Genomic DNA, 12807 nt, shown 5'->3' on the forward strand with positions numbered 1-12807 from the left:
CAGGTAAAGACTGGGTTTGGTTTTCTTTCCAGGGTCACCCACCAGCACTGTCCTCATTTCAAACTAGATCTCACCCCACGGTTGTTTGAATATCAAGGGCCTGGCCTCACTCACAGTTCATACATCTTTGAAATGTATTATTTCTACAGTGATTGAGTTTCCCTCATCTATTCTCAGATGCTCGTGGGCTGCATATCACTGACCATTTGCACGAGACATCTGCAAACATCCAGCCTGTTTTGGATGATTCACAATTTACCGTATTATATTGAGGTCAGGTTACAGATGGTCTGTTCTGAGAGAAAAGTGTATCATCTGTCGTGGGTTTGCAATGACGGATGTTATCTGACCATTCCATGATCCTCTGTATGGTAAAGTGCTTTTAAAGAAAGAGTGCAGTTTTTGGATTTGAATTCTGACCATCTGGACTCATAAACAAATACCAGACTCTCACAAGAACCAGTTTTATTATCAGTCCCTGACAACATCAGAACCAGGTTTATTAATCATCCTTCACAGATATTTACACATGCAGTCAAATGTAACACATTCGGCACATTATAGACCTCTTCACTGTCTTACCATAATGCCTTCATTCTCACATTAAAATTGCTACATTAATACGTTTCTATCAAAAATAACAGCTGGTTATGGTCATATCTACTGTGAAGCCCACACTGTCACTACCTGCACTCCGGTTCTGATGTCAATGCAGTAGAGCCTTTAACTTGCGTTATTTCTATTGGCCAGCAGGGGGCGACTCCTCTGGTTGCAAAAAGAAGTCCGATTGCATAGAGGTCTATGATTCAGTCTTGATTTATTACCATAGTAAACATTGTAAGCATGAGTTTATGGTCTCAATCAATAGTTTCTAGACTTCTTCAGTACAGCATGATGTTCATTTTGTAAAGTATGGTCCCATTTAGAGTAAAATAGATGATAAAGCAGGGTATGCTTTAGAGCATGGCACCTTTGTGATACAGCGGTCTGGGAGTTGTCTGTGTTTTTGTCTGACAATATTAACCCTTTCACAGTGTGTTTTCAGTTCATGAAAGTTGATTGTAACTTTTTGCTCGCCAACAAATGGGTTTAGATGAAGAGTAAAGCCAAAAGAGGAAGATGTGGGAGTTCATGACATCGTCAGCAGCTCTTCTCTGTGTAAAGTGCTTGGCCCTGGCATAACATTGTGTATTTGTTTTGTGATAAACAGTTCTGATTTACTTAATGGGACAGTTTAAATAAAGATGAATGGTGACTTGTTCCCAATCTACAATGCCAATTATCTAGATTAATTTGGTAGCGTTCACGTCTGCTGTTGAAAAGGGCATGTGAGACCAGAGTGACGGGCTGTACAGAAAGCAAGCAACATTATTAATTTTTCCTTTTGCAGGTGTGTTTCCCGAAGCAACATTTTAATCATTGTCCTTGATAGAGATCATTTTCAAAATATGTTGTTTTGAAAATGTCAGGTGGTGTATGGCTCTATTTCCACACACTACATGTGTGATGATTAGCGGGGCCTTGTAAATATACTTCTCAAATAATCTTAAATATAGGGCCTCGTATTTTCAACTCAATTCAATTCAGTTTATTTTGTATAGCCCAACATCACAAATTTGCCTCAGAGGGCTTTACAATCTGTACACATACGACATCCCTGTCCCAGGACCTCACGTCGGATCAGGAAAAAGTCCCTGTATTTGAATACAGCAGACAGACAATGGATTCAGTGTTTAGTACACAATGTATCTTGTATAAGATATCTTTCCAGAGGTGTCACTTCAGATTTGTTTCAAAGACCAGCCAGAAGTAACACTAATACACACAGGTATGGATTTATACAACTTTGTGATTGGGCCATTAATCCAAACCCCCAAAACTAAATCAAGAGAGTATAAAGAGATGAGACAGATGCTCCTACTGACATCCAGACATTACTGACGGTCTGTTTGTTCAATTTAACATTTGACTCCACTTTTCCCATCCACCAATTGTAACCTTGAAGCCAACCTGAGAAATTACGTATGCATGTGCTTGCATCAGGATTTGTAATTAAAATGTATTATTTACTTTACACGCTAATGACTAAGTGCACATTCGTGGATGTGCGAAACCAGAGTCAGGGTTCTGTTGAGCCTCAGACCCAAAACCTGCCTCAACACGGAGGAAATGTTGTGCAGAGACGGGACAGAGCTCTGTGAATAAATCACACCTTGTTGATGTCCCAACACTCATGCTAAGACGGAGAGCAGTTGCCAGCAGGAATAATGTCACAGCCTTTACTCGCAGACTGCCCATGTGTGTGAAATCTTGAGCGTTGAGAGGACACCCAGAGCCGATTGGGTGACCTCCAGCCTCTTTCCTCCGAATGACTCTGGGTTAATAAAAACAAAGATATTCTTTTTTTTGCCCCCACACTTTCAACCCGTTTCTGTCTGTTTTTCTCTTCTTCTGTATCCAGTGAAATCTTGACATATTCCCTCTCTTTTGATTGTCTGTGACAGATTCCATTTTCTTCCAACACCAGCCGCTCATCTGCTGTCACCGACCATTTGATGAGGAGCAAAGATGGTAATTTGCTATTTATTATTAACAAATCACTACGCATGTGGAAAGCGCCTTTTGTTTGCCTCAGCCTCGAAAACAATTACAGTCAGCTGGCATTTCAGCTGTGATTAAGTTGCATATTTCATGGCAACGCTTCGGTGATGCTGAAATTGAAAAGCAGATTTACTTTTCACAGTCAATGAAAGGAGATGGGAGATCTTTTAAATCAGTCCAAACCCAACTTCCCAGGTCACACACCACCTCATGAACTGGTTATTCACATGATAGTTCATTTTATTGAATGGATGCTGATTTTAATTCATCTAGTAATAATTACAAAAACCTCTCCTAATTAAAGAGAAACATCCTCTAAAATAGAAAAAAGAGTCCTTAATTTATCTTGCTTCAATGTTGATTTCAGAGTATAAGACACAGAGATACTTTGAGTTAGTATAGTGTTGTGTCACATAGTAGGCCAGATATAGATATTTAGTCTTTATTGTCCATGGGGGGGATTTGTTTTCACAGCGTGCACAAGCTTGTGTCAATATACCAAATGATTTGTGAGCGGTTTAAATTAATTTGTGCTCTTTTTATATTAGAGGAATCAATTTAATATTTTGGATAATATGCTTATTTATCACTTACTCTCATATCTGCATGATATATATGATTTTAGCTTAGCATAAAGATTGGTAACATTGGGAAACAGTCAGCCTAGCTTTCTCCAAAGTTAACGAAATCCACGACGAGCACCTCACTAATTAGGATGTTATATATATATATATTTGAACAAGTTTAAAAACTTGAGTTGGATATTTTAGATGTGCCCGACTGTTTCCTGGAGTCATAGACATTCAGCTGAGACCAAGAAATAAGCCGGCGCATTTCCCAAAGTGTCAAAGCATTCCTTTAAATTCTTATTTGAGTCTTTTTACTCCCTTTTTTAATGAGGATGATCAAATTCAGCAGCGTTTTGGATGAAGGTTACCAAATATTGCATGAACTCTTGGATTATAAGCGTGTTTTTTATATTTGTCAGCTCTAAAGCTCCACGATTAATTGCACATTTCATGTGGACAACGACACATTTGCATTATTATACTGTAGGTGTGCTAGAGCACACATTCCTCTGCATGCATATACTCACAGGATCTTGCATGTGTGCATTTTGCTTTCCAAGAGCTTAGCGTATTCTCTCTTTCATGCAGCAGTCAAATGAGCTTCTGGGTTGCCGTCATGAGAAGCATTCATGTGTGAAAGGGTTAAGAGGTGCAAGACCATTAAAACTGAGTGAAGCAAATTGTCTTCATTCCTCTACGTACACACGGCGGCGTCGATGGAAACCATGTGCTGTGAATGTGTTGGAGGTTACTGCACTCACATTGTCAGTCATGTGTCCTATTGCTCATTGGAATTTTAGTGTGAAATTATATAGACATTTGATCATAAAATTACAATTTAATTATTAAATATTTACATTCATCAAATAGAAATAGCGTTAGGTGAAAATGACAGCAGTCTAATTAATTATAGTTGATGTGTGTACCTCCTGCCTCATTAGTAACAGGGTGTCTTCAGGGTGTGTTCAGTGCTCCGTAGCTCCTACGGGAGAGGTTGTACCAGAGTGTGTTCAGGGTGTGCGCTTCTGAATGGGGGGAAGGTTGGCACTGGATTGTCTCTGTGGTCTTGACTGTCCTCTGTCGTCTCTCCCGGTCCGGTTTGGTGGCTGATCCACCACAGCACACAGTGATGGATTTCTGTTTAGTATGTGACATAAAAGTCCCAGATGAGCAGCACCGCTATGATGAGACCGTTTCTGTGATAAGGCACTCTGGGCCGGCTACATTATTTATTACAGTCATCATTCATCGTCCAAGTGGTTGCAGCAGTGTCACAGATTTATGCTTTCCAGTAAACGAGCAGTATTAAAACACTGTGCTGCCTTCACCATCAGCTTAAAGAAACCAGAGGAGTGCATGTCCAAGGCTATATTTATCAACCATATGATGATCATGATAGTCTGGCTTTATTTAATTTTTCTAATATATATATATATATATGTATATATATATATATATATATATATATATCATTTCTTTTTTTAATCAGTTTGATTAAGATAGTGAATCAGAATTAGTTTTATTGGCCAGGTATGAGTACACATACCAGGAGCTTGACTTGCTTATATTTGCCCTTATTATGCACTGAAATGGAAATACTGCAAAAACAAGGACAACACATTTAGCTATTATATCAGTGGGTGAAAGAAGATTAATATATATAAACCTGTGTCTATATACTGTGTGTGTGTGTGTGTGTGTGTGTGTGTGTGTGTGTGTGTGTGTGTGTGTACGTCTGATATATGATACATTACGAGTGGATTTGAACAGTATATTCACTATACATTTTTATTTGGCAGTGATGTGGACATGTCAGAAAGGCCGTGTACATATAAATGATAAAATATGAAATATATAGTGTCATATAACTAATGTTAAGTGTTCCTCAGAGTGACGTCCTGTGGGAGGAAACCGGTTGTTGTGGCGTACAGTGCTCCGTAGCTCCAACGGGAGAGGTTGTAACAGAGTGTGTTCAGGGTGTGAGCGTCTGAATGGGGGGAAGGTTGGCACTGGATTGTCTCTGTGGTCTTGACTGTCCTCTGTCGTCTCTCCCGGTCCGGTTTGGTGGCTGATCCAAACCACACAGTGATGGATTTTTGCAGTCTGTTTAGTATGTGACATAAAAGTCTCCAACCCCAGACCATAGTGTTATTGTATATGTGCCTCACAGACCCTAAAGAAGACACTCCTCACCACAGCAGCAGTCTGGAGGAGGTTTAATCTTGGGAAATTGTTTTTTTGACACTCTCAGAGACTTTTCAGTCAGCCCACGCACGTGATAAAAATGTAGTTCTCTAGCAGTGGCCATCCAGAGACTCCCACCTGAGCTCCCGAATACAACCACAGTGTCACACTGTTGGCTCCTGACCTCGTAATTCTGGGGTAGCGTGTCTGGGGCCAGATCGTGTGTGCTGTGACTGAGCTCTGAGCCCGGTGGGTTTCACTAGATGAGACTACTCGCTAGACTACATCAGAACAAGACATCTAACCTGTGGATATATCCTGAAACATCATACACATGTAATGTTCTTCTAAGTAGGAATGGGATGTCCCATCAGACCGATAGACCTTTTCTGGTGTCTTTGACCCAACTATTTAATTCTCTTATTTTTAAATTCAGATTTCACTTGAAGGTTATTATGGATATACATTGACAGCTACTATTTTATCCACATTGTACTATTACCTACACTTAGTATTTAGCTGACACTGACTGGATTTCTGAAGTTCAAATGTAAATAGGATTACATGACTCCATCCATCCTTGCTGTGGGTAATGTATGGCCGTATTTAACATATAAAAAGCTACAGTACATTGTTGTCCATAATCTCCCCAATTTGTTCTTTGACACTGGACTATTCAACATCTTAAATAGCATAGCAACAGCTCTGCTACAACAATACATTTGTGCGCAGTGCTCCGCTATCTTAACAAATTCAGCAGAGAAGGCATAAAGAGACGAGGCTTCTTGTATGGATTTAATTAGACGAGCTGACGCCCGTCTTTTCTTCGTATTGTGCATCTCCCATTACCACTGAGCTCCTCTCTTCGTCTGCTTTAAGAAAACTTGCCAGAATCCACAGTCAAGTCTGTTCGGCCTTATGCTTGAATTTAAGTGAGATCTCCCCAAAGCTGCAAGCAGAGTATCATGGATGATAGCGGATAAGGTTTGAATTGTCTCGAATTTAAGCATTTGCTGACTCTGCTTTTGTTCCCTTATCACTATTCAACTCTTCAGCTACTTTCACAGATATCTGAGATTGAAGAAAGCTTAGCATTTGACTTAATTATATGCCCTGTATCTGAGAACTGAGGACACTAACTCAATGGATTTAAGTAGGGACACAGCTTATTGACTATAAATAGGCTGAGCTGTAGCTTACTGAACACTATGAAATATCAGCAATATGCACTTTGTGCTTATGTCGGAGGACGACAAGTCATAATGCAAATGTTCAGCAATAGCATATGCTCGCTTATTTCAATAGTATTAATGACAAGTTAATGAAAGGCTTTTTTTCCTCTTCATAAGACCCTTTACATTTTGAATTGACACATAACGCCCAAACTGTATGTGCTCAACATAATACTCCATTACCAAATCAGTCAAACACCATTTATTGGCTTCACCATTGTGATAGATCCAATGGTCACCGGTAAGAATAGTTTTTAATATACCTTGACGTGTGCTTCCACCTAGTGGCCAGAATGCCATACAGCAGTATCATCCTGTCTGATGGACTACAGCCTCCTGCCAGAGGGAAGGGACTCGAACAGTTGGTGTCCAGGGTGAGAGCAGAGGGCTACAATCTTACTGATGCTTCAGGGTCCAGATCCATGTTGTTGCGCAACACTGTTGTACAATGACAAATATGCTGTACTTTGTAGAGAATACTATTGAATGTGAGTATGTCCACGTGTTCGCCACCTGTCAAAAAAAAGGTTCCTTAAAGGCACCAAAATCATCATAAATCAAGCCAATGAAATAAGAAACATACCAGTTTGGAAAACAACAGGTGTGTTGTATGTAGCAACTTAATAAAGAAAGAAAATGCCTGTGACAACACTGACTTTGACTTTTTAAGATTTTGGTAAAAAATGGTTCTCCCTGTGCCAGTTTCCTCTCAGTAGACGAAACTTTGTAAGGCTGGAATGGCCACTGAACTATTTTTCAGCAATGCCTTGGCTTATTTGATTGACTACTTTAAATCTGCATTCATGAAGAGAGATCATAATAAAAATAAATGGTTGTCCATCTTTGAGCTAATTGGCTGAGTGCATCATGACAAACTATTTGCGATTAAAGCCAATGACTTCCCCTAATTTAACAGAAACTGGTATGTAAATAAATGAAAAATTAGTAATAATGTTTTTAAGATTTTAACTTGTCTGTCCAGCAAATGCTATTAATAGATTGGACTGTTTAATTATGTGCCTGGAGGGCCTGGGTGAAAGTATGTCCATCACAGCAATTATCCACCTTTTGTTTGTTGAAATCTATACGGTTGCAATGCATTTTATTAGAGTTAAATTTCTATCTGTAAAAATAATATGTCTTCAGCATTCATAATAACTCAAGCAAGCATGAACTAAAAAGATACACTTTATTTGAAACCAGCCGGGGACATTTTTGTACAAAAATACACAACTTATGTAGGTGCTTGTGTCAAGAAGTGTTCTTCTTTCTCCTGCTGCTTACACCACTGATGCTTCTATGCATGCAGCACCAACGTGGGACAACCACGAGCAGCTTGCTCAGTCAAAAGTAAAAATAACAAATCCAACAAGCAATGTCATTTGTCATAGGAAAGAATGTAGGATCCTAGATTATTGAGGCTAGACAATAATTACCTTATTATAATTATCAGGAAGAATGCTAAACAAGATATTTTATTGAAGCACTGAGCTGTATTTGTCTCCGACTTCATTCTTTACTTTGACTTGGTTTCTTCTTTTCCTCCTTCAGCCGACTTTTTCTGCTTCTCTTGCATTCTCTCGGCATCCCTTGGGGAGGGAGAATAGACTTTGGTAGGACAGACTCTACTGTAAAACACATTAGGCACACCCAATAGTTTATTGTCATGCAGAGCTCTGGTTACCTCTGCTTCCGAGCAGCAGCAGAGAGTCCATCGTCGCCCTTCTTCCCTTTACCAGCGTCATTTTTTTTGGCATTCTTCAGACGTGCCAGCTCACGTTGGTTTCCTCCTGCATGACAGACAACAGGAGAACAAACAACAATAAATAACAGAACAAATAACACTTAAATGAGCAACTCTAGCTCATGGGGATAAGTGGTCGTCCCATAACCAGAAGGTACCCAGTTCGATCCCCACTCTCCCCATAGTTGCATGTCGACCTGGCGCTTATCAGCAGTGAATAAAATATGACAATAAAACTCTCTGGGAATAAAACACCTCCATTACTCAATAACTAAAAACTATTCCACACATTGTCAAGTGTCTACAAGACATTATTCAAAGTGGCACATGGTCAGTTCACATCATACGACTGTATGGTGGCAGAAAAAAATATGCTGCAGAAAAAATAAAAAAGCAGCCGACGTGGCAGAGAGGCGCTCGAGAGCAGCTTCATGTCAGAACAACAGCACAGAGGGCAGCAACGCGTCTCCTCGTTTTACGGACAGACGCACCACTCTGAAAAAACAGAGACAGGCAACAAAGGAAGAGTCGCGTTTACGGAAATAAAGGGGGGAAATTGATACACAGATATCCGTGTTATGCCCCTGGTAACTATTGATTTGCAATGGGCCGAGGCCCAGACTAACAACTGGGCAGTAAACGACCCATCGTTGTTGACAAACGTTCAACGCACGCTATGTGAAGTTCAGACACCGCTGTGTGGCACGCGCTACAACATGAGGCCACCGACCCAACTCCCTTTCACCCGACAAAGACAGTACGTCCGTCGGTGTGCGTGATTCATAAACCAAGGTGGCAATACTGGCACGAATTCCGAGAAACAAGTTACGTCCACTCCAGCAAATAGACGGAACCCAGGTCGGCGGTGGCCAATGGCTAGAAAACAACGAGACACACTACATGCAATCCAACAAAGTACACGGATGCCTTGCAGTCAAAACATCTATCGATACCCACTGGTCATTTTGGTAGCCGCCGCTTCTTTCTTCCGAAATCCAAATAGTTCAGCTCAGCCAAAGGGCCCTCGGTTCCCTTCTCGTCGCTCCAGTCGCTGTTTCGCTGCGCCTCAGACGCTGCCGAGTAGACGCGAGACTTCCGGGCGAGAACCAGAACATCTCTCCCAGATTGCACTGCGCATGCGCGAGACCATCGTCTCTTTAAAATGACCAAATCGATTGCTGCACAATCATGAAGACTATCGGGTGGGTAATACATCGTCCGAATCTTTTAGCTACATAAGTAAGAGTATGAATAGCACAATCAGTATACAACCTTTTAAATGCAAAGGCACGTGTTCAAAAAATAATTAAGTAGACCATGATATATAATAGTTATATACATAGAATAGAACATATAATTGATACCTTTTACATAATTTAAAATTCGGTAAAAGACTACTTCTGTTTTTTCAAGCTACATGTATATCATTATGCTAATTATCATAACATCATGACTATAACTGCGGTCAATTACAATTTCATAATTGATTGTTTGTTGTGCATGTTGTGTTGTATGGCTCCAGCAATCACACACGCCTACTGAGTCCGAGGCCTTGGTTGAAGGAGCCTGGCACTGTCGCAGAGTGGCTTTTCTTTCTCCCTTCCGTCATCCTGGGTCAACGGCAGCGTGGGAGACGCATATCGAGGAGAGGCGCATAGAGGCCTCCATGCTTAGTACACGGTTGCTTTGTATCCAGTGTAAAACAACTATTCAGATTAATTTGATTTGCCCACGAGTGTCTCTTCTGTTACTTTGGCCACATTATTAATGTAGATTCAATAAACTCAATTCAATGGGAATGTAAATCACACTCCACAGCTAGCTCCTTAAAAGCCTACTCCAGATAAGCCAGCAGGTGGCAGGCCAAGCCAAAGTAAATTTAGAAATCGAGGCGTGCACGCTGCCATGTGCATTTGACACACAGAAGCTAGGACTACCAATCATTTAAAAAGTATATATTAATACAAATATCAAATGCTAAATCAGATAGATTGCATGCAAGATAACTGATGATCAGCGCAATCAAGTGTGTTTCATTGTTGTGTATTACACCAGACACAACCCTGGTCAAACAATAACCAGAGGAACTGATTGTCTTACTGTTAAATACAAAATGCTTAAGCTTAAATGTGTATAACAGTTTGCTAAAATCACCATAGCATGATGCCAGTGATAATATTGATGTATGGCCTTGCCCTGAGTTAAAGTGTTGTATTCTGTTCTAAGAACCACATGATGTTTTCTCTTACAGTTTCGGTACAGGGATTTTATGGACTGTCTGCCAATTAAATAAACTAGATGACTGAGTCATGTCTGCCCATAACTGAACTACTACCCAGACACAGAAACTATGAATAGAAGACAACTTCCTGTGTGCCTAATTCACCATAGGCCATACCACAGTCAAGCAACTGTATCAGGAGTATTTTACAAGTCAGTTTCATCTGGAGGGAGACTTCTGATGAGCTGACAGCTCCATTTGATTCAATGACATGACAATTTTAAAAAAAATTTAAAAGTCAGCATAACACAACAAAACCCAATAATAATAATAGGTGTATGTTTCAAAGAAGAACTGGAAACATAAGTTTACAGTTGTTGAGATGATAACAACTATACATCCTGCATATTGCATCTGGAAAATATATCCTCCGTGTTCATTGTGGTGGAAGTGAGCTGTAGGAGAATGAAGACAGGGCTGTGTTTCTTTGCTGAAAGACAAATACTGTATTTTAAGGACATAATTACTGTTTGAATACAATGAGCAATTCAACTTGTGATTGTCTAGCCAACAGTCTATTTGGGTTAAGAAAAAAGGTCTTCTTTGAATTTAATGATATGCTGTAAGTTTCCTCTGGTCCGCAGCCCTCTGGATATAATATATAAAGATGTTCAGCTAAAAACTTAATTGAACAGATAAAAGGTAGAGCCCAAACGCTCGTCATGTTTCTTTTCAAAGAGGTCAAAACTATGTATCCTCAAACATAATGAACAATCATTTATACATGTCGTTGTGACTGGCGGTCACACATCCTTGACAGGAATACACTATAAAAAAGTTTTTTTATGTGCTGCTTTCATTGCCACAAGTGCACCATATTTGGCAAAAACCTGACCTGACAAAGACTGCAGCTCAAACTGCTGTAAAAAGTAAGAAATGCAGCCACGTGGTTAAAAGGAGGAGGATGTAAATAATAATCATAAAGTTCTCTAAATTATTTGACGGATTTAAACCAATCAATACTGAAACCCCTCTGTGTGTTGTTCTAAAGCACAGTTACAAACAACATATGTTGTAGGACTTGTTGTAAAATGTATAAACAAGACTCTGAGTCTAAAGTCATGTGAGCAGATCTGTGATGGTACACAGCTGCACTTTGATCTAAAAGCTAACATCTGTATGCTAACAGGCTGATATATAGCAGGTCATTTTATTTGACACAAATTTACTCCACATTTGAATGCCTTCACAGCGACACGTGTACATTTTCACTTGTTACATGCATACATTCTTTTCAAAATAAACATCTGTCTTCACAGGAAACTATACTCCGCTGGGTTTAAGCAAGAAAACTACTTGGTTAGGTTGAGAAAAAGATTGCGCAATATTTATATTAAGACATATTATGACCACTGACATCTGTGGGATAATCCCTTCCGGATTGCTCTGACTGGTCAGGACATTAATGATTTCCATTACCCATAAACAGTACATTTTATATACTTGCATACAATTTTATTTGGTTTATTTGACACATTTTCTCAGAGGATTGTGAACAGGACTTGACCATGGATCTATTTCTGTGAAAGGGACACATATTACTCTATTTCTAGCTCAAGTCATTCATAAGTGGTCAGTTATTCCTGACTACCTTGTATTTTAGAAAGTGAGAACTGAAGTAAAAAGAGGATGGAGTGGATTCAGTGGATTGGCTTTTTCATGCGTGCTGGAGCATGACGACTTTAACAGCGTGTTGAACAGCATGTCAAACACTGCGGTCAGTTTATTGAGCTGCTGGCGACACAGCACAGCAGGATGTCTGCCTCTGACTTGTTTTCCCCACAGCTGCTTTCAGTGACAGCATCCTGCTTCAAGCTAACTATTTTAGTCTCCACGCGCAATTATCACCACCTGGTAATTTTGACAATGTTGACTGCTTCTGCTTTCACAAAGCCTCTGAATGTTAATGCGGTCCTTGTGCGACTGCAGTTGTGTCTGAAATGTAATCAAATGGAGATGATGGGGAGGAGAAACTATGTTTTTTTTAATTGATTTCATACTAAATGTACAGGGAGATTGTATATTAACAGTAAGAGTCATTGCCCTCTCATTACCTCTAGCCTTTGTTCATACTGACTACTTGGTGACAGATATTCACGCGATCACATGGAAGTAAACTGGTCAGTTTAGGCCGACAACATGTTTGATTATTAAGTGTATATATTATGTGCTGTGGGATAATTGTCAAAGTACTGA

General features: G+C 39.8%; 1 protein-coding gene across 1 annotated transcript; it reads right to left on the bottom strand.

Annotated features, from left to right (window-relative positions):
• Window positions 1-7756: 7756 nt before the first annotated feature.
• On the bottom strand, window positions 7757-9435 carry serf2 (small EDRK-rich factor 2). Its single transcript, XM_034562901.1, has 3 exons — window positions 9288-9435; window positions 8271-8376; window positions 7757-8175 (listed from the first exon to the last, which is right to left on the bottom strand). Exons 1-3 carry the CDS (start codon window positions 9292-9294, stop codon window positions 8103-8105), a joined length of 186 nt encoding a protein of 61 aa, XP_034418792.1. The 5' UTR covers window positions 9295-9435; the 3' UTR covers window positions 7757-8102.
• Window positions 9436-12807: the final 3372 nt, after the last annotated feature.

This window comes from Cyclopterus lumpus, chromosome 3 (genome assembly GCF_009769545.1).
Source record: "Cyclopterus lumpus isolate fCycLum1 chromosome 3, fCycLum1.pri, whole genome shotgun sequence".
Classification (NCBI taxonomy): domain Eukaryota; kingdom Metazoa; phylum Chordata; class Actinopteri; order Perciformes; family Cyclopteridae; genus Cyclopterus; species Cyclopterus lumpus.

Bases quoted from the DNA above. Each gene is read 5' to 3' on its own strand.
- serf2 (XM_034562901.1), bottom strand. The intron at 8,176-8,270 runs GTAACCAGAGCT...TCCCTCCCCAAG, and splicing joins GCTGCTGCTCGGAAGCAGAG to GGATGCCGAGAGAATGCAAG.